General features: G+C 40.9%; 1 protein-coding gene across 3 annotated transcripts; it reads right to left on the minus strand.

The window, feature by feature from the left end:
- Window positions 1-50: 50 nt before the first annotated feature.
- mtss1la (MTSS I-BAR domain containing 2a) lies at window positions 51-21,722 on the minus strand. Of its 3 annotated transcripts, XM_088379600.1 has the most exons (15): window positions 21,237-21,722; window positions 18,223-18,284; window positions 18,063-18,136; window positions 7,212-7,296; window positions 6,953-7,044; window positions 6,781-6,855; window positions 5,328-5,485; window positions 5,093-5,200; window positions 4,641-4,738; window positions 3,857-3,989; window positions 3,367-3,441; window positions 3,036-3,191; window positions 2,542-2,718; window positions 1,844-2,009; window positions 51-1,385 (listed from the first exon to the last, which is right to left on the minus strand). In XM_088379600.1, exons 1-15 carry the CDS (start codon window positions 21,303-21,305, stop codon window positions 604-606), a joined length of 2,310 nt encoding a protein of 769 aa, XP_088235726.1. In that variant the 5' UTR covers window positions 21,306-21,722; the 3' UTR covers window positions 51-603. The 3 variants fall into 3 exon arrangements, with proteins under 3 accessions (XP_088235726.1, XP_088235727.1, XP_088235728.1); XM_088379601.1 differs by lacking the exon at window positions 3,036-3,191 and having other exon boundaries at window positions 21,237-21,721; XM_088379602.1 differs by lacking the exons at window positions 3,036-3,191; window positions 3,367-3,441.
- Window positions 21,723-22,692: the final 970 nt, after the last annotated feature.

Below are 22,692 nucleotides of genomic sequence, written 5' to 3' on the forward strand. Positions count from 1 at the left end.
TTAGAAGCTCTCTGTGGATTTTGCATTTTGCATGAAAGACAATAACGCAGTTAACAGCAAAAGGCTTGTTTAATAGCAGAATATATTGACAGTACAGTACAGCGATAAAAACACTGTCATATTGCTCCTACCATACATGAATCACACAGCTGCTGCTCAGCTTATGAAACATAACAGTAATATTGGTGCTTGTACAGTAAAGATGGGAAACACGACACACGGAGAGGCTCACAGAGCCCTTCAACCATCACTTTCCAATGACGGGTGCATTGTTGCAGAAGAAAAGAATTTTAGATTAATCATAAAAGCAAGAGGAAACAGAGACACAGAGCTTTCATGCTTCAGTAAAGATTTGTGATAAACGAAGCATGAGGGGAAAAAAGGGGAAGAGGGAAAGGGGGGAGCAGAGTCAAATAACAAATCAAACAAAAATATAGCGACTACTTTTTATATGTACGTAACACGCACATGACATGAAATGATTGATGATGAAGAGTCAGTCATTGTAAATGATCCTCACTTGCATATTTCACCCCCCGTATTTTTTGCCTTAATTTGTGTATTACATGAGTGCTGTTGTGTTTCTTCTGAATAACTCTTTAGCTACCGCAGGATCTTTGGGGCTGACCTATCATCAGTGACTGTCTTGCGCAGTTTAACACCCCGACGTATAGTAACCAACATGTCCACGCCTCCTTGGGCCTCAGAGGATGGTTCCTGGAGTTCACACTGATTTGAATCCGCTAATGACGAGCTGGGAAAGGGGAACTGACCCTCGCCGAGAGCATGAGCGCTGGCCGCCAGCTCTCCTATCTTCTCCACCAGACTATGGCGATTGGCGGCCAGCATTGAGTCCTCCTCAGCATTATGGGTGGCCATGCCTTGGGCCTGTTGGGTGTAAGAAGTCCTGTCTGCACTTTCACAAGCCCACACTTTATCAGAGAGGCTCCTTTGCTGAGGAGAAAACCTCATGTATTCACTTGCATATGGATCATCTGCGTAGAGTATCTCCTCACTCCTTGCGCCATGCTGGGATGGGATGGCGTACCCCGTCGAGTCAGGCACAGTGGGGGTTTTCACTGGCACAATGGGAGGTCGTATTGGAATGGGGCCAGATGTGGAAGGTGTGCGTCTCACCCCAGTCTTGGAGGATGGTGTCCGCCGAATAGTCGCTGTTCCAGAGCCAACCCCGGCACCGTTGGAAGCACCCTGCAGGCTCTTTCCTGCGGGAAGGCCTGCTGTGCTGGCGGGCCTTTTGGTTTGAATCATGCGGCGGTAGCTTTGGGCGATGTTACTGTGGCGCGGGATGGTGGAAGACTTGTCAAACTCTGTTTGTGCCTCAGTGTCAGCATCCCCATTAAGAGAGTAGCACTCATAATCGGAACCTAGGGAAGACGGTAACTCATGAGTCACAAAACGTTTGCGATTTTAGGGTTTGGGGTAAATGTCAGGGTGAACTATGAAGGCATGAATCAACCAATATCTTTCTAGGGACGTCATCCACTTCCATATTTTTCTGCAAGTGACTCTTCTTGTCTCTTTGTTACAACAAACCAATGACACTCTGTAACACTCTAATGGTCACTCCCATCGGAATTCCATCCTGTTTAAAGCCTTGTAGTGGTGAGGTAGTGTCGATCAATGAGTCATGGTGTAAAAATTTAAAGACACCAAAGATTCACGTCACGTTGGGGATTTTACTCTTCAGCTGCTTGTTAGAAAACAGCAAATTGGACATAAAGCACTAAAAATTGAAATTTCACTCAAAAGCCAAATCTCTAATATCCCTATCTCATTTTTTGTGAGTCGTGTGTGACATAAGTGACTGTGAGTGAAGTTTTACCTTGTGAGGGGATTGTGTCCTCAGAGCACGAGGGGGTGTTGGTCTGTGTGCTGTAGCCACTGGAATATTGCAGTGAGTCTCTGCTGCTTTTCTGCTGTTCCATGCTTAGGCCTCTGGTCAGTACCATTGCCAGAGTAGTAGCTGCTGGTGACAAAGGCTCCCCATGCTGCACAAGCAAATCCCCAAAACATACAAATGTACAGCTTTATATTTAGCCATCATGGGCTCCTGTTTTTGTTGACATGCTTTTGGCATCTAGCAGCAATGTATCACACAAAAGATAAAAAAAAAACCTCGGTTTACAGCAAACTAAATTTTTCATTTAATACCATTTTTAGATTTTATAGATTAGGAAATATTGCTACTTTGAAATGTATTACAAAGAGCAAAATTTACCAGTACTTGACTAAACACTGACACAAATCTATTAACTAATATTGTAGATTTAAAATAAAAAATCTTCTATTCAAGTTCCAATCTCCTGTGGTTATTTATTATTTTAAGTTTCTTTGAATGCAGACTAATCTGAACATATTCTACTTTGTAGATCATGATCAAACTATATCCACTTTTATGATGATCATTATTTTCTTGTTCTCCCCTATTGATTTTAGAGTGAACTATTGATCATGGCCTCCACTCAATGTGTGTGCGTGTGTTTGTGTGTGTGTGTGTGTGTATTCTACAAGGTTTCTTACCTTAGCTGTTATCATTCCTGGGCCAATTCTTGCTCGGTGTGCATCCTCTCCTTGGATCCCAGGATACCCCTTTGGACTGGGCGGAGCTTCCGTGTCTCTTATTTTATCAAGAGACTCTCTCCTTCGCTGCAAAGTGCTGACCAATGACGGCTCACACTGGTTTGATTTGGCCCATTCCTGGAGCAGCACATGCAACAATAAGACACCCAGCAAGCACGTACCATGTCACAGATATTGATGAAAGCTTCTGATTTGGCTCATGAATCAGTTAGATGCCGAGGTAGATATGGCCAGACAACAGTGAGTGCTGCGCCAGTTGTTGTTAAATGAGCAAGCCACCTCAGTTTACCACATCTTTATAATGACAAAGATGAGAAAACTGAACCTGATGGAGCAACAGAAGGTTAACCTAAACATGTGCAACACAAGTAGCAAAGAAGGAACCAAGTCGAAAGCGAAAGAACCCCAAAGTAAAAGTGCAAATGAAAACAAACCTTCCAGCTAGGAATCTTTGATGTGGGTGAATGGGTGTTGGATCCAGGGGAGTGGTTAGATGTGGGGGACGCAGGAAGTATGACAGACAGAGGCCTGATGGTGCCAGTGTGAGAGAAAGCAGGGCGGAAGGTGCCGAAGGATGAGCATGAGCCAAACTGCAGAATAACACACAAGTCTGAGTCAGAGTGCTCAAATGGTCCAATTGCATTGAGCCCTCCTATAGACCTCTTTAAAATCAAACTAACAGTGACTGCACTGTATGTATTATTTGTGACTGGGTTATTAAGGTGTTTTATTTAGGCTGATTGGCGACTCGCATGCACTACTAACCGCAGTGGGGGAGTTGCACTCGCTGACAGACTGGCAGGTTTCTGAAGCCTCAGAGGAGGCCGAGCTTGTTGATTTCTGGGAAGGTACGTGGAACAGGAACAGTGGGGGGGAGATGAAAATTGAGAGCGAGAGACAACGTTGTTGGAGATGAGAGCAAAAAAGGACAAGTTGGAGGGGACTGCTGATGAGTTTCAGGGGAAGGGACGCATTTGATACCCGGAAAGCATCTACAGACCAAATACAGTAGCTGTAAGATCATTTATTCAGAAAAGACATTTGCATCTCTTCCTATAGCAACTTGCTGCAATCTATTCCCACCACTGAGAGAACGAATAACTTAAGGGGACGACTGCGACACAAATAACGTTACCACATTCACAACCAAGCATTGCGTCTAAGAGCTCAGAGAACTTTTTGTCCAAATGCAAACCCGATGCGCTCATCACAGACTGTCAAGACCGCAAGTGTGAAATGATGGAATTACTGCTACCTGGCTGGTGATGTCAGAGGGCATGGGAGAAGGAGGCTTAGAGTGGGTGTTGGCATCCTGGGAGACAAATCCTGAGTCATGAGAGGAGACGCTGCTGAGTCGATGGGCCCCTGCTGAGGGCATCTGGAGGAGACTGTTGACGGAATGTTTGACAAGAAACGCAAGAAAATAATTTGCTTTGAAAAATAACGTTTGACATTTCTTTCAACACATGTTCAACGTGTGATTAGTGCACTTCTGAAGTGCTCACACTTTGGAACTCCTGATCATTATTAATCTCGGAACCGAAAACCAATGTTCACATAACGGAGTTGCCCCCTAAACTCTGTGGAAATTGTTTTCTGTTCACCCAAAAGGTCACAGGCATTCAGAACATTTTTTCTAGTTCATCACAAAGATATTTTGATCAGGTCAGGGCTTTCTTGCTGTTCGACATCAAACTCATCAAAGGACGCAATTCTGTACCCTGTACCCTTCCCATAACCACAAAACACAACATTTCTCATTCAAGTAATGAGAACAATCTGATAAAATGTTATCCTATTTGAGATTGAATCATGGTGCAAAAAAAGGTTTATGGTGCACCACGGTCAAGTAAGGCCAACATGGCTTTGTTGAATCAATTTGTGTTTTTTTTACTACAGGGACAAAGCAGTATGAGTGGCAAGATGTGACAAGATGAGAATTACATGTAGGAATGTCCTCATGTTCTGGTGGAGAGAATTTGCTATTTGCTCAGGAGCTCTAAAGTTGATGGACATGCGGGTGTGTCCTTAGATTTTACCTGCACATGCTGCTCTTCCTGGAGCTGACACTGCTGGGGGAGGAGGGAGGTGTTTGATAGGACCAGGTAAAGTCAGAACCTTTGAGGTCCCGGATCACCTGTGGTAACACACACAGCAATATGGTTCTGACAACTGGAGGGTAAAGAAATCCACCTGAAAAAAAAAACTAGAAGAATGATGCACTTATGTCGTATTGGCTGACTCTTGCGTAAATAAGGTACCACTGGTAATGAAATATTGAAAAATATTGTGGCCATAGAGTTTGTGTTGTGATCTACCAGTCATTTATAAGCAGCTTTTTAATTAGTTAATGTTTGCCTTACAGGTAATTTTGAAAAATTACTGTCAGTGGAAAAGCACAGCACTGTTGGTCTTACAGAACTAAACATCACTCCAACAATGTCAGATGACAAACTAAGTGTGAATAATTATATGATTAGATTTTTTATACCTGCTCACTGGCTGCAGGAAGTTTGTGTGGGTCTTCAGTTAGCAATGTAAGGTCATCAACGATGGCTTGTAAGTGTGTCGTCTCACCCAACATGGCAATCTCAATATTCTGCAACAGAAAAATAGAGCTTATATTACACCCTCCCAAAACAAATTTAAAGATAGCAAGCAATTCATGAATTAATGTGCTTTTTTTTTGTGTGCAGAAAAGCTAAGTGTTGCTTCTGGTTCCTCACCACGACAGGCTGCAGCAAGTTAATGAAGGCACAGTAGCGCCCTCTCTCTTCCAAAAGTGCTCTGCGCACAGCCTGCTTCTCCGTCTCTTCCATCAGCAAGTAGAGGTCGCTGACATCCTGCATGGCGCTGTCAAGCTGTGGGCGCAGGTTTCCTCGCCCTGGGATGGGTTAAGCCATGTGCATAGAGACAGATGAAGAGAGGTTGAGTAAAGAGGCAAGAGAAAAGGAGGAACAGAACAAGATGGGAAATTGTGGAGAGGGGAGATAAGCGTGTCAACAGTGCAGCAAAGAAGGGGCGAGGCAAAAATGAGAAATGATTAGAAAACATAATGAGAAACTGTTTATATATTTGATGGGTTCATGTAAATGGCAATGGGAGGACGATGAAGCATGTCAGAGATAATGACTTGATGCAGAGCTACTGGTGATGACTCCAAAACCCTAGAATGGATTCCATTAGAAAATTGTTAATCAAGGGCACACTTCACAGTACATCTTACTATGACACTATGATAGATGAACAGAGGCAATGAAGAATGAAAGAAGGATGTGATGTAGGCGAGGGAAATGCCAACAGTTGGATTTACAGCAGACTTTGCCAGTTTCATGCATCTGAACACAAAGATTCCCTCAAAAATAAATTATAGAGCTTGTGAGTGATTATCAAATTGTTGTTGACATCACACTAATATAATTTGTCTTACCTAAGATTTATTGATGGCAGTGTCAATATATTTGACATCAAGTGCCTGTATTATTTGTGAACCTCTCTGTTCATTGTTAGACAGATTTACGTAGTCCAGGTTTTATTAGATAGGCAAAGTGTGGCCCGGGATCTAAATTCGGCTCACCCACAGTCTCTCACCGGCCCTCAGTCAAAGTCAAAGTACTAATATTGTCAAATAGTGCCCTGACTTTTACCTTTTGCATTAGATGTTATCAATAGTGTTTTTGAAGTTTGTGCTTAACATAAACGTTACACATTTTCTCTGACTGGCAATGTTATAATTGTTGCAATGTTTTGAACAACTACCACATGCACTGGTTATAAATTAATAGCAGCAGACATACCGAGAAGTTCTAAAGTCGGGGGCGATATATCCAGAAAAAAAAATCAAAGAGGGTTGGATTGGGGGTGGAGGTAAGGCAGAGGGGGAGAGAAAAACAAGGAATGTTAGCAGTAAATCAGGATACATTGTCTTAGAAAAAGTTGCACCAATGTTGCAGAAAGACTGATATAAATGAGTTATTCTCCAACCATTATTAGAAGAGCTAGTTTACTCATAGGAAGATGAAAAGTAGAGCAAAGCTTGAAAGCAGACTGAAAACATGGCACTTTTTCTCCATAGGCTTGCTTTCTGTTGTAACACTTGCATCAAACCCAAGATGGTGCTAGTTCATCTCGATTCAATCACGCGAGCCGGCAGTCAAACTCAGCTCAAGAGATTCTCACCTTTTCTTGCCTTTTTCTGAAGTTTGATGGTATCTAATGACTTTCGTTTGATTTCTTGGCGAGACCGCTTGTATTCTGTTGAGCAGGAGAGTCATACACAATGATAATCCATGAATGTCTAATATGCAGTAGTTCTTATTTTACGTAACCCTAACCCTGACATGTTAATCACCTTTGGCATGGTCCTTGTCCAGCTGATTGGCAGTCTTCTTCCATTCTTCTATTCTGTCCTGAAGTGGCGTGACCAGGCCTTCCATTAGAGAACTATAATGATAAGATGACACTCAAAAATTGAAGGACGTGTTGTAAATTGCTTTATCTGTCTTATGGAAAACATTCAGGGAGAAATGAAGGCCAAACGAGATGGAATGGAATCTATCTAATCCAATCCCCCTCAAGGAGAAGGAAGACAAACAACAATCAGGACGTACTTAGTAAAGTGGCGTAATTTGGCCTCAATGCTGCGGTGTCGCATGCACATCCTGGTCAAAGCAGAGCCAATATCCCTGGTGGCACCTTCAAAAGAAATTAAAAAAGAAATACAGTTAAAAAAAATGCAAAGATGCATTATAAGTCCCATAAAACTTCAGACGTCTAAAATCTAAGACTTTTTCTTTGGTTTTTATTTGAATTTGAAAATCAAGAATGACATTATCTTTGAAATGTGCCCAATGATTTTACAACAGGTTCACTGCTTATTTTTATATAAACAAGCAGGACAGAGAATGGATGGGTGGAAATTGGAGGAGGACCATCATCCCACAACATAATTTATTCATCCTGAGGGTTCTTACTGAGAGTTGTTACTCATAAAATAATGGCAGTAACAAACAGCAGATTGATCTTCATCTTTCGACAAATTGTTGATGATATACAGCATGACACATGGGGAATGCATTTTCAAAAGATGTGATATAATGCAAGTCAGGGCTGTTTTCCCTTAACAAGATGCCTTTCTCCTGCGGCCACAAGGTAGCGATTGTAAAACCAGAGACCATAAATGTCACATTTATGTGGTGAAAGTAAATATGACACTGTCCACAAAGAAAAGCGATATCGCCTTTCTGATGAAATATACATTGTCCCTTGACATACTAAGATTGCAGATGTGATCCGCACAGTGCAAATGACAGCTTGTGAGAATTTCTTACTGTACTTTTCCTCTCTACAGAAGTGTAATTAAATGGAGTCTTAAGCCCTAAAGCTCAGACGGGCCAGTGTCTCACTGATGGTTCACAGGTCTGTGCAGTATGTGCCAGCATTGATCCTCTTGTAATCTGGGCCACACATTGCTAATCTTACGGTCTCTCACCACACGTACAAGGCATGCTTGTTCTTGAATGTGTGTGTGCGGACAGGTTCCCCATACAGATGTTCATGGCTCTGTATGGACAGGTGGGGCAATTAACCAACCCCCTATCCGTCCCAAAGTTTTCAAGCCCTTCTATCCCGGAGGAAAAAGGAGGGAACGTAAGGGGATATCCCTCCATTCTTCCTTGGTTGCTCTGCCTTTCCTGTTCTCTCTGTTTCCTAAACACCATTCATGCAGGGTGGAGGGACAGAAACTGACTCGAAACCTCCCTGCAAAATCAGGCCGTAAACTCAAAGGAGGCACGTTGTGCTCTCGATTGATATCCATTTTCGATCCTGAATTCAAAGATGCTGTCGACTGCACTTCAGTGATTCTTGGTCATTGCCTGAAATATCTGTGTTGCATGATTGTTGGAGTTGAAATGTCATACAGATGCATCAAGTATTAAATACTAAAATTATGTGTTTGTGTTAACATATGGAACTTACATTGTCCTCACTGAATTATTAAAAAATAGCTGTTTGATAATTATTTTAAAGTGGATCCAAAGTATGTATATATATAAATACTATAGATTTATATAGTGTATAATTTTTTTTGAAAGGATACATATAATGTTCACACCACTTTACTATATCTTAATGAGTCTGGTTTCAAGTATGGTGAAAAAGGAAGCAAAATATTTGGGGAGTTTTGGGGAAAGCTGATGTATTGTATTGTGTGCATATGTGTTATGATGTGGTATTGCTTTTGCAAAATTTCTTAATTGGTGACCTCTTCGGAATGCGGAATTTAACGTGAAGGAAAGCAGACACAAGGCACATGGATTCAGGTCATACATTTCACTCTAACATTACAAGGCATGCACATCTGTGAAATAGCTCATCACACGACAGAGCATAGCTAATGTGGATTCTTATCTCTTTAACTAACATTTGCAAAGTCACTCCCAAGCCATGAGCACCCGACCCCCACGTTCATGCCGCACCCCCACCTGTGCATTCATTCCCCTTCCCTTTTTTCCCCCATATTCTTCTCAACTCATCTCCTCTCTTCCTTTCCCTCCCGGAGGAGGATCAACTGACAGCTACATCCTGGGGACGTCCAGAGGCTTCCTGGCCTATTCAAGAGCCCTTCTGGCCTCTATCCCCCACCGGATGGAGTGGGACAGTATGAATCACTCCCACAGCTCCCTCGCATGTGACAAACACACACAAGCAAGGAGAAAACTGCTCTTGAGAATTTTAAAAGAATTTCAAAGCAAAAAGCCACTCAGTTATCTTTTGCTAGATGTTCTCTGCATTAAAACATACTGTTATGTCTTGTACAGAGGAGCTGGGAAAGTTATTACACTTAAATCTCAATTTTATGCAGACTTTGGGATGGAGAATTTGGGAATCGCATTAACCCCGAAAGCGTGTTATATAGAAAGGCTTGTTTTTTTGTGAAAGGCATGTTTTTAGGCATATATTAGACTCATTTAAGTCAGGCATGTTGTTGGGCAGCCGAAGGCGTCCGTTTGCCGTCCGTCACCCACACACATCGAAGTCTGTTGAAAAATCGAGATTTAGGTGTATTTAATAGATCTTGCCACTTGCGGCTCAAGACGAATGAATGCACATGCAAGTCCAACACAAGCTGGAGTGGAGGGAAGATGTTGCGCAACTCCGTCATTTATCTTAGCACAGCAAACATCCGATAGTGACCCAGCAGCTCGTTCATGGTGGTGGTTCAAAATTCAAATTTCCATCAGCTTTCCTATTCCTATTGATATAACTGAGAGTAGGGTGAAGCACATGGTGGGAAAGTGCAAAGCTGCAGTACTGTGGTCCAGCAAAGTGTGGTCTAAACATTCATTGAGTTCTGGTTCTGATTATCTTCCCTAATTCCTCCGGGAAAGGGGCGTCTTTTAATAGGCTTGCTATATCGTGGGCTCCCCTGCCAAGGAGCCAGGAGCTACGGCGTCTTATTCCTGATGTCTTCAATATGGGAGCTTTGGTGAACTATCTCACTCTTAGGTTTCATTGGGACTACTGATTGGAGCGAGCAGACCAGGAACTGCAACCAAGAATTGAAGCTCTGTACTATAGTCTGAACTGGTCACTTGTACTGTATCAACACAAAGTGCTTGAAAGGTCGAAAGGTGGAAAGGCACAGAACACACTCCGTGGTCTACTTCCACAACAATCCCAGTCTTATTTGCACTTATCCGGCTGCTGCTGAGCTAAGGAATTTTCATCATCCGTGAGAAACAGCAATTCCTCACATTGGCACCTTGGCTGGGGGGCTGACTTGTGGCTGGAAGTCACAGTCAAGCTTGCTGCATTTAGCCTCTCTCACCCTATTAATGTGCTACCAAACACCAATTGGCTGACACACAGAGGCCTCTGTTGGGATGAAAGGAGCCGGTGGGATGTGAGAAGAGCAAAGGGGAGGATGAAAGAGGCCACAGACAAGACTTGACACATAACGCCCTATGAATGTACTTCACCTGCCATTTTGTGAAGTCCAGTGCAAGGCTCTATAACAAATTCTGCCTCCAAAAATATTTTTTTATTCAAACCTGACTGTGAAATACATTGATAATAACTAAAACATAGCTATCGCTGAAGATTGGATTTCATTACATGTACAGGTATAATTAATGGTACAACCTGTTTATGTAAATAATATCGGCTGTTATTTAGAATAGAATAGAATAGAATAGAATAGAATAGAATAGAATAGAATAGAATAGAATAGAATAGAATAGAAGGCCCTTTATTGTCATTTTACAACTTAGTTGTACAACGAAATTTGGATAGCTGCTCCCTTCCTCGTGCAAACATACAAAATTTAAAAAAGTACAAAAGGAAGTCTGAGAATAAAAGTGAAAGATCTTATTTACAGTATAGCTATTAGTCTAAGAATGAAGGTTAAAAAATATTATTTACATTACATGTTCAATGTGGGTATATGTATTAACATAAATGAGGTTTGTACAGAAAGTACAAGTTCCTCGTAGATCACAAAAACACAATTTCTTTGACTCTAAATTTGAAACGGCTTGTCAGTTTCAATGATTTTGTTGGAGTGAGGAGAGAATGGATGAATGACTGGATGGAGGAATTAGGGGTCAACAGTTTCTAAAAGACACCTTCTGGAAAAAGGATCTGACTCAACAAGATGTGTTCAAAGAGCAAAGGCAGATACAGTAATACATAACTGCCAATCATTTTGTCCAGCAGGAATTAAATGAGTATTTGGATATTATTTGAAAAATTTGGAGACAGTTCAGAATGTTACATAATGACAGGCATGAGATGCATTCACACGTACTTGTTATAAGTTTCATTGTTGCTATATATTTGTCATGAAGTTACGACTCAGTTTACACTAAAGTTAATCATTTTCACATCCTGATATTACAAAGATGGGATGCCCTCAGTTTCAAACTTGTACAACAGTTGGGAAGATATTAACATCCTATTTAAAAGAATTCTGTCCAAGTAAAAGGAAACATTTTACTGCGCTAAACCCACTCAAACGTTTTCGTTTCGATTAAATCCTATTAATCCCAAAATCGTTTTAGTAAATGAATGAGAGCAATTATGCTATTTTTACTGTCTCCAGCCTGTGCGTCACTTCCTTGCATCTGTCTTCTCTTACAGCAGCAACATTATTGGAAGGCAGAGGAAACCACCTCCACAGCGATTGTTTTAGTGCACAGATGAGGAGTCAAGCACACTCATCCTATTGTTGTCTGGGCCAGAGAGCACGCACAGCAATTTCCACCTCCCAAGTCATGACCTGAGGCGCTCTGCGAAGCAGACAGACTTCACTTGTGCTGTTATGCGGTGTAACCATGTTCTGGAGAGTATTATGTGGAGAAGGGGGAACAAGGAGAGGGGGGGGGGCAATATTTTGTAGGTGGAACCTCCTGTGAAAGGACAAACGTTTCTAAAAATAAAGTCAGCCCCTTGTGTAAATGTGTTTTTCATTGAGGTTGAAAATAGGGGGGTACTATACTCTGCAATAAATCTAAGGAGCCGCGTATCCACACAGGATTGTCCACACTCCATCCCCAGATGTTTAAACATACACTGAATGACCTTTTTATGTCACAGAATAAACCCAGATGTACATTACGTATATGGACAAAAGTATTGGGTCAAATGGAAAGGCCTGAAACTACCCACCTTCTGCAGATCATTTAGATTCATTGACTATTTAGTTATACTGTAATTATACTAGTCATTGTTGAACATGAATATAAACACCACAAACCTGGTGGAACAACTCCAAAAGAACAGCACAAGTGAGTGATATATGGCCCGAGCCTGGATAAAGTTTAGCAAAAATGGATTCATCCTTCCATCTTCCATTTTTTATGTTTTTCTTGGTAACCGAGGATCACAGAAAACTAAAGGTACAAACTAATAATTATTTCATCAAAAGGTGTGGCTCAGTTTTTTTACTCAGGCTAGTATGGCAATGAGGAAATAAAATAATTGTATTAGAAGACAAAACTGAATATTTGAAGCAGTTTAATAATTTTTCTGTTATTCTTGACAGCTTCACCAATTGTGTTACGCTTCATATTCTCCGTTGAGCTGCTCAAAATGCAAACAATGCTAAAAACAATACTGACAGGTGCTGCTTTTCATACAGCAGTACTGCGTGCCACACCTTCTCCACTTGTGGCCTGGGGCCACCTTCGCAAATGCAACTTTCTCTGAAAGATTTTTAACTGAATCGTTAAGAATAAAAAAATACCAGTGACAGAAGGGAACTCATTGTTATCCATAATAGTTTTCATTATGCCCAATACTGTGGGGACCAGATTTAATTACACTGATGATGACAAGTGTCTTTGAAAATCAGCCTTTCACATTACCAACTGCCACTTCAAATTACAGAGGAGCCTTCAATTCATGTTTTAATGAATGACATTTTAAAACAGTTTTATCCTTTGCTTTTCAACCTGGCATTAAATGTTTTTCTCTTCCTGTCCGTCCCTGTGTATTTTATTGTACTTGTTTATTTGATTTTGTTCCTTATTTATTGTAATTGCTTTGTTTTATTTTTGTACAGTTTGTTGTTCTAAAGCTGTTGTTTAAAACTACTTTATAAATAGTGTATCTTTTCCCAAAGTGTACTTTATAAATAAATGTGTATCTTTGCACAAGATGGTCACAATGACTGTATTTCACATGTAACATTGTGTTGTATTATCAGCAGATTAGCGTTCATCAAGTAATACTGTGTTACGATGATCTAAAATCTGCTGATGACAGATTAAAACTGCGGGGTTCGCCACAAATTATTCATTATTTCATATCATTTCATTAATCTTTCATCCAGAGGCAGACCTACTGTAAATGTGAGATAGGAGACCCTCTTTCCATGTCTCTAGCAGAGAAAAAGGAATTCAAACAACAGTCCACTAAAGAAAGAAATGTAGTTACAAAACAAAAAAACCTCACCTAAATCTGAGATATTCCTTACATAATCAGTGGAAGCACTATGCATCGTGTTTTCTTTCCTCATTCAATCTTCAGTCCATTCCAGAACTCTCATCCTTGTGGTACTTTCCATCCAGAGTTCATGTGCAAATCTTTCTGAACACGGTGTTCCCTTCAAGTCTTTTGTTTGTCTTTAGTTGAGTATCTCGCTTCAGAATGAAAGCTATGCTGAGCCTCAAGATTTATTTTCTCTTCAACTATTATTCTGCCCTTTTGCCTATTCCTTGCAGAATTGTTCCAACCTTACTCTTTGCTTTCAGTATGTTGTAAGAGTTACACAAATGTCCATAATTTAACTGCACAGTTCTATGCAAAACTATGACAAAAGAAAATTACACCAATGCGCATATTGGAGTATTGTTCGTAATAGTATTGTGAGGCACATCAATGTAAGATGGTTCTAAATCGTGACCAATCTATCAGACAAAATGTTCTCACAGCAGTTGAACAGGCAAGTACATCGAGGAACATTACATTTCACGCTTACTGTTTGATTAAATACATAGACATGCTATCAACTTTTGAGGTTACACTGTAGCTGACAGAGCATTCTAACTACCCACTACATTATCAGGATTTACTATTCCAAACCACACTGCGGCAAACGCAACTTGGCTTGACATGTGGCGTTGCATTAGATTGGCAAACATGGGACAGTAGAGAAGGTTCTTCCATTTAAGCGAGCGGTCATCCAAAATCCCCCCAAATTATTCACTAAGTCAAAGAGGCATAGGATGTGGCTACAGATATCCAGCTGTGGTGCTTACATGACAACAATCCATCCTCATCCTAGGCTTCAAATATGACATGCCAAGCTTGATGGATGTCAATCTCGGTCACATGCACACACTCATTTATTTGACCATTAAAAATAGCTACAGTGTTTAGGACAGTGTGGAAAACAGTAATCCGCTGATCTCGCTCCACTCCAGGCAGGGGTCGTAACTCGTCCATGCCGGCTTGTCCAGATGGCGGGTAGGGATATCCGTCCCATCTGCCAGCCCAGAGAGGTACAGCGTACAAGCAGATTATTACTTCACTGACACACTGATCTACTAGCATGCCTCCACTCGATGTGCATGAATAGGGAGTAAAAGCACTGAGTTGCAGCGAACCAAAGGGGCATTTTGGATCTGTTAGAACTTCACCGTCACTGTCTGGCACACAGATGTCAAAATAAAGGCTGAACATAAAATGCCTCAAGATGCCAGTGTGTGAATTTTGTTAAATCTGGGGGTGGCCGCTCAGGAGGCCAGTCTGAGTCTGTGTGTTATAGAGTTGGACTAAGAGGATTAGCGAAACGCCTATGGCGAGCCTGGATACGAAGAGCTGTAGAAATCCCACTGCAGCCACAACCCCCACCCTAACAAGACTCACCCCACTTGCTGAAAAGATGAATATATGCCATAACCTGATGGGACATTAGTCTACCACAAGCTGCCCTTTGACCTCTCTCTAATTGAGCCATGTCCAAAATGGAGGTAAAGTCCACAAAAACATATGTTTTTAAACATAGCGACAGCAAAACACCAAACACAGACAGCTGAACACTGCGGAAGTCTTACACCACACATCGGTTTAATACGGAAGGATAAAAATGGTCACCGCAGAAACCAATACGGTGACCAACCTAAAAATATAACATCCCCTAGAGTGGATCTCAGACTAACCATGGAAAGATGGTTATTGAAACATGAACCAATTTTATCTTTAAAAATGGAAAAACTCTCTTAAGACAATTTTCGGATCTGTGGTTGCTGGACTTGTATTGAACCCAGCTGTGATGGTTCTTCGGATGGGTCTTAAGACACAGATCAATCGACGTGACGGCTCCAAAAAGTCTGTCATCTGACTTCCTCCTGAGTCTGAGTCTTCATGAAACACACACGGCCATGACCATAAACCATAAATGGACTCCGCAGGCAAGAGGAAGCGGTGAACATGGGACACAGAGCGTGGCAGTTTGACACATCAACACACGTGCGTGCACACACACACACACACGAACACACACAGTAGAAGCCAAAGACTATGAAGCGCTCTAAATAAGGTGATTACTCAGAGTAAAAGCTGCACGAGTTAATAGGGGGAAATCATAAAATCATTCTTGATACACTATTCTCCCTCTTTGGGCTGTTGTATATATATATATCTTTGTTTTAATTTAAATTAGTTGGTCAAAGGTGTCATGGGTGAAAGGACTCCTAAAGTCTGAAAAGTGAAGCCGGTAAACCCAATTCACTTCTAATATCCAACAGGGAGAAATACATAGCTTCAAAACATCAAAATATACGGACAACAGAAAAAAAGAATATTTTCCTCTTGAGTTTATCATTGAGGTTGCTAAGTTTACGTTTTCTTCCATACAGCTCGATGTAGTTTAATAAAAATATTGTATCAAACAACATTACGTTGAAGTTAAAGTTTATGAAAAGATACTGATTGGTACTACGTCATGTACATTGACTTAGAGAGACAACAATCTGATTCTGGTATCTAAAAATAAAAATGTTAAATGTTTAGATACTGCACATTCCCTTTCCTCAGCTACCACACACACTCAGCCAGTTGCATCAACTGGTAGTGAAAACTGATAAGGTTCTAGATATGATGATCACAGATCTATAGAAGTCAGAAGACAATCATTTGGGTGTAACTTCAACTGAGGCTGAGAAAAAACACAATTGCTGGATAATAATAATTCATAAAAGCAGAAGATCCAGCAGACTAGAACCACATTCTATGTGCGAGTTATGCACCACAGCAGGAGGCATGGTAGGGTGTGGTAACTCCCAGAATAGACTCACTTTGGATGGTAGTGGTCTATAATCCAACGTGTGGTGTCATTGTGGCCTAGTAGGTGTTTATAATATAATGTGGGTGTTTGGCACAATTAACAATTCCTGATTTAGTGCAACATGTTTACTCTGACTTTTCATTGTCTAACCCCAAAGAGATTTTGATGCATTGCTAGGAATCACTTAAGGAAATTTAAAGAGGTGGGCAATCCATCAGTACTGATGGATTTGAAGTCCCACAATCTTTTATTGTCAGTTTTCTGGCGAATGCCAAACGATGGGAAACTTGAAAAAACACATTTAATGTCTCTACAATAAACTCAGCTGTTAATGGAGACACAAAAACATGACAATGTGTAAGTACACGGCACGGACACACAAAGATCAGGCATCCATCTACCAGCTGTTTCTCTTATATATAAGTGTGTGCGCATGCATGTTATTACGGATTCATTAATGCGTGTGTGCACGCACACACACTTGTACACTTTGACCTACATATTGCTCTCGATGATCAACCCCAAAGAAATCTGTGTTAATCAGCTGTGTCTGTGGCTAGTCTGCCTGCTGCTGCTGCCGCTACTGCTAGCTGGGTGACAAAGCAGCTCAGAAGACCTCATTAAGACCAAAAAAAACAATAAGCTTGGATTTTCACTTCTCTGAGCATGCCTATCCCTGAACTTTAAACATCTTAAGAGCATTGTAGATGTAGCCTTGGGGGTCACGTTAAGGCAACTGTGATCACAGTGCTTATCAGGGCTGTTTTTATTTATAAAAAAAACATTATTGGGGCAAAATGCACAGTACTCTAAAACATATTACAGTTTGTCATTTGTCTTAAGGATTCATTAGACAACTTCGCGTGCAGTAAAAAATAATAATGAGTATCCAGCAGACTTAACATAACTTTGTAAATTCTTCCTGGTCACATCTCATTTGCATGGACATATGCCCAATTCATAGGATTTATTCATAATTGCCCCCTGAGCCAATAAAAAAACAGTATATGTCAGGCACATAAATGGACCCGATTTCTGATTGGGAACACTTTAATAAACAGTGCTAGCCTGCAAATAATAACAAGATACGACTGTTGCTTGTTTGCTTGTATTAAAGTTTTGTTATGTCTGACTATCTGGGACTTGGTATATCGATTTGAGTTATTTCTAACAAAGGTCACAGCGATTTACAGTGAAAATCAGAGTGCATGGTATTTGCCCTGGTGCCAAAAGTTATTGCAGATTTTGCTACCTCTGAAACAAGAGCTTTCAGGATCATGCAATCCCACGCTCAGAAACTTGCCGACCTCTGATCACTTTCCTGAGAGAACATTTTTCTCGACTTCAAAGCTCAGACTGGCACTGTTTATCCCAGTCAGCAGTATGGTAGCAAAGCACGGGTTTAGCATTGAGAGAAGAATCAAAATGGCCATGAAAGGTTGAAAGCACTGATACAATTCCAAATGACATTTGCCTCTGTGGCCTGTGTTTCACGTGATATGCATGCAAAGTGACCACTAGGGATAGACAACCACTAATAATCACTGAATCAATAAACATTTACATTTGGATGTGATTTCCAATAATCAATAAATCCTGTTATGTTAGTTATATAGTCACAGTTTACACTATTACACATCAACGAGTTAATTAAAAAAGAAAACCTTACCTCTTGAGTTGGTAGCCATGTCCGCCACTTTCTGAAAAGCATCTAAAAAGGCCACAGCTGCCAGAATTGTTGTCCTAAAATATGTTGATATTATATGATAATATAGCAAATCACAATAAGTATTCAGTAAGGTCAAGCCTCTGATAAAAGTGCTCCTCACCTGAGTTGAGAATGCAGTTTTGTAGCCTTGGCACTAAAGTCTTCCCACACTGGGTACGAGCTCTAAGAAGAGACAGAACAAGAAAATGAAATGAGTCAAACATACTGTATTATTCTTAAACATCATCTAATCTGTTTCCACTTGACTATGGCTGCTCAGTTTCACAGGGGATGAAGTCTAGATTCAAATATGGCTGTGACAGTGTAAACTGCAATGACTTCCTATCCTGAGGCAAGAAACGGGTCAGTGGAGGAACTTCAATATCCTGTTGTGTTTTTTTTTAATTGCTGTGAGCTGGTCTTTAAATGGATGTTCTATTCTGTAAGTCAGATTCACATGAACGCTTCTATCATTATGTGCTCCCATGCAAGTCTTTAAAGAAATCTGCAGTGGATTTAGCCCAAGTTAATCAGTCATTGCCTTGAGCTAGAAGAACAGAAGCCAAACATGAAACACATTCAAGGCCGGATACCCCTGAGGGAAGGGGGAAGCCAAGACCCAAAGATTCACTTTTTACTGACAGACTACAACATCTGATGGGAGCCAAAACATTAAATATTCTGCCTTTAAAGATCACAAGAGAGGCATCAGTGCAGCTCAAGACGTCCGCCAGAGCTGAAGTGTTACAAACGAACACATTTGTTTTGGGCCACATTTGTGTTTGTTTGCCCATCTGTTTTAAGAGTTAACAGGCTCCTGGTTTGTGGAGAAATACATAAAACTACCTTTTTTTTTAACTCTGGGGATAGTGGTGATAGGCTCCATTGTGCAAAAATGAAAAAAAGAATTTTGGGATATTTCCCGAATTTGTCATCTTCAATTCCAATGGAAGTTTGCAAGAAACTTTACGGAAACTCACCAACCCATCTAAATATGAAGTCAGATTGGTTTACATAACACTTGTGCTGGACTGGAACGCTCCAATATGCCTAATGTTGTGTCCGCTGAACAAATTGTCAGCATATATCTCAGCCTGCCTGCATCTTTAATGATGTCAAGCGATATAGAAAATGGATGGATGAATGGAAGTTGTGACAATAGATGTTGAGAAAAGCGGTCTGTCCTGGCTGCTCGCTACAAGATGGCAAAAAGCCACAATGTGTTGACAATAAGAAAATAAATCAAAAATTGAAAAAGGAAATAAAACAGTACACAATTTAGAAGCTTTAAAGTATAGCGGTCAACCCGCCTCCAGCAATCCTTCCACTTGAAGAGCTTTGCAAAGCATTACTTAAAAGATTGCCTCAACTGTATCATTAAATATTTATTTTTATGATGGTGACCGAATATTCCTATTCATATTATTTCCGAATGAATCAAAATCAAAACCGATTTGCTTTGACCTAATGTGTTAGTGTGAGAGTGAATTCCCTCACATGAAATCACTTTTTCTGGTGCTTCAAATCTTTTGTTGATCAATCATTTTTGTCATTTTAGCAAATGTGGCTAAAATCAAGACAATTTGCCCATGTGCTCAGTGACTTATATTTTGTGTATGCTTTTCCTGTTGGAGCACACACTACTGTAGACAGTAACATTAATCAGTCTTATGTACACAATTGAGATCACCACAGGAAACTGTGGGTCTGTGCAGCCCCCGGGGGCAAAGCTGGTCTGGCAGGCTTGTGTTGACCAGCCAGGCGTCAGGAATGAGGTCAGATCTCTGTCTAGGACAGTGGACACGGACAGTGCTGACTCAGGGCTTCAGCTTCATTCAACTGCTTTTCAATACTTTTTTACTTTGCCTGTCTCTCCATGCGCTCAACACAAAAGGAAATGCCTGAAACTAAACCAGAGTCTGCCAGTTGCTGAGAGCTAATTTGGCTGGACTTTGACAGAGGGTCCATAAATAGTCAGCCAGTACAGCAGTATGGCCCCCTGCCAGCGAGTGATCAATAAGATGCTTGACGTACTTGCAAAGCTCTTGTAAACATAAAGTAAGACAAGCTACAGAAACACTTTTTGGAGGGCCGTCTCTCAGGCCTAATGAACGTGTTCGCACTTTCCATCTGTTGTCGTGAACAACCAAGGACCACCCGGGTTCAACTTCCTTCACTTGAACCCTCCTCCCCCACTACACAACAAACACATGCTTGAATCTGGGTCGTGCATAATGGGATAAAAACATTTGCTTCTTTCCCAGCTATTTCACTTTAGCGTTTGGGTATTCCAAAAAAAAAAATGCCACATCAAATCCTCAAATCAAATACACTAGAAAGCACATTATATAATATTCCAAGCTGCTTTTTTTTGGGAGGGTTGTTACATTAAAAGCGTTCTTCCAATTTAATTTTAATCTGAGATTTTAATCTGGTAAAAATGTACAAACTGGGACTACAAAGGACTAGAGTCAGCCACAAGAACATTGTTATTAGGGCACAAAATTATTTTAATTGTAATAATGGGTTATTACATATATTTGCTATTACTGTTGTGGAATCCTATTGTAAACTCATTACATTTCCACTCGTGGTGGAAGTTATCCTTTCAATAAACATAAATAAATGCACCATGATTGCTGTTCTGTAGCGAGGAATGGCTATACTTCATAAAATAGCCAGGCAAGTTTGTTTACTCAACTACAGAGTATGAGATCTTTGGTATGGGTAAAATATATTTAATATTATCAAAATGTTCAATTAAAAAAATCAAATGTTACTTGCCTGTAATATACAATGAAATCCCATACATTTAATAATAATAATAATAATAATAATAATAATAATAATAATAATAATAATAATAATAATAATAATTTAAAAACATAATAAAATCACGTGGAGCCTGTCGTACTGTTCAAAAGTACGTGCAGATTTTTTTTTAACTATCATACAAGGAATATTATGCAAATAACATAAAGGAAAACATGTTTCATCTCCCACTTTGTCCTGCAGGGCTGTTTGCAATACAGAAGTGGAGGAGGGGGGCGAGTAAAGACACAAAGGCAGTAAAATTATTTCTGATCACCAACTGTGCAGCAACAAGATTGCTGACTATTTAAATGTGTATTTTACCTTCATGTCGTTGACGATAGCCTGGAACAAACCACCCAACGCGCCACACTCCTTCTCCGCAGACTCCATGCTCTCAGAAATTAAATTAAAAAAACACTATCGACAGCCTTTTCAAACATCAGACACCTCTGCTGCGCGCATCCGTCTTTAGTTGTCCACCAGCGGGGCAAACAGAGGACGCAAACCGGCAAAACCTGCAGCCAGCAGCACTTGGTGTTCCGTTCCAGGGCACCGGCCTCAGGTTCGGTCAGGCGCACCAGACTACTGGATGGAGGCGCGTCTTCCGTCAGCAAGGAGAGCTAAAGCCGGGAAACGTGTAGGGCACATGCACAGGGGCGCCACATGATCTCTCGCACACACACAAAATAGAGCTCAGTGGTCCTGTGAAGAGGGCAGAAGGTGCCGGAGGCGCGGGTTCGAGACGCGGGAGCGCGCACTGTTGTTAGCGGGTGCAGCAGATGTCGAGGAGCCTCTAGTAACATGATCCATGGGAATGAAAAGGGGGCGGGTCGAGGCTTTTTTTTTTCTCTTTTTTTTGCATCTTCACGGATTTGAAGAGGGAACAAGGAGGAGAAACCTCTGTACCCTTCACCCCATGCAAACAAAAGTCAAGCGGCGTGTCTATTGGACTGCTTGCTGCAATGCAAAGCAGGATTTCCTCCGTTGAATGTGCGAGGGAATATGTCCTCAAACACGCTAGGATCTTATTGTTTTCATGTGAGACACGATGATCATCTCTTAAAATCATATTGGCTCACATTCAAAAAATAAAATCTGTGGGAGGAAACCGGGGTGTCCGGAGAAAACCCACGCAGGCACGGGGAGAACATGAAAACTCCAGACAGGGAGGGTCAAAGGTGGAATCTAACCCGCACCCTCTGAACTGTGAGACGGACATGCTGACCAGTGCGTCAACATGTTGCCTCCATCTATTTAATCTACTCTACTCTTTGTGCACTTCTCCATCGCTACAGACTCAAAGTCCACTAAAAACTTCATGTTCCATGGTGAACAAAATATCCCCTTTGCCATATTTCCGACAGTATTTCTTGCTAGACATTTTGCTCTATTACAACTTATTTTTCCTCTTTAGATGTTTCGCTAAAGTTTTGCCAACAACAGAAAATTAGGTAATCACAGTTGTTCCATGTAATTATATCCCTTGCTGCAAGGGGCCTTGCAGACCCCCATACTAGAGAAAAATATGACTTTGGTAAAGGGTATTTATAGGGGAATCCAATCCCCAGCTATGTGTAATCAGAGCAGGACCAAACAAGTGAAGAAACACGTGACTAATTCAGCTGTAACATTAGAACAGAGATTAACACAACCACAAAGAAAACAGCAATTTCTATCCTTTTGATTGTCAACACGTGAGGATAAGATTTATATATACCATATGTCTGGCTATATATGATCTTGCACTTCATGAACAAAAATCTAAGTCAGCAGGTTT

The sequence above is a fragment of the Syngnathus floridae genome, chromosome 6 (genome assembly GCF_059516105.1).
Source record: "Syngnathus floridae isolate MCC-2025c chromosome 6, RoL_Sflo_1.0, whole genome shotgun sequence".
Lineage (NCBI taxonomy): Eukaryota > Metazoa > Chordata > Actinopteri > Syngnathiformes > Syngnathidae > Syngnathus > Syngnathus floridae.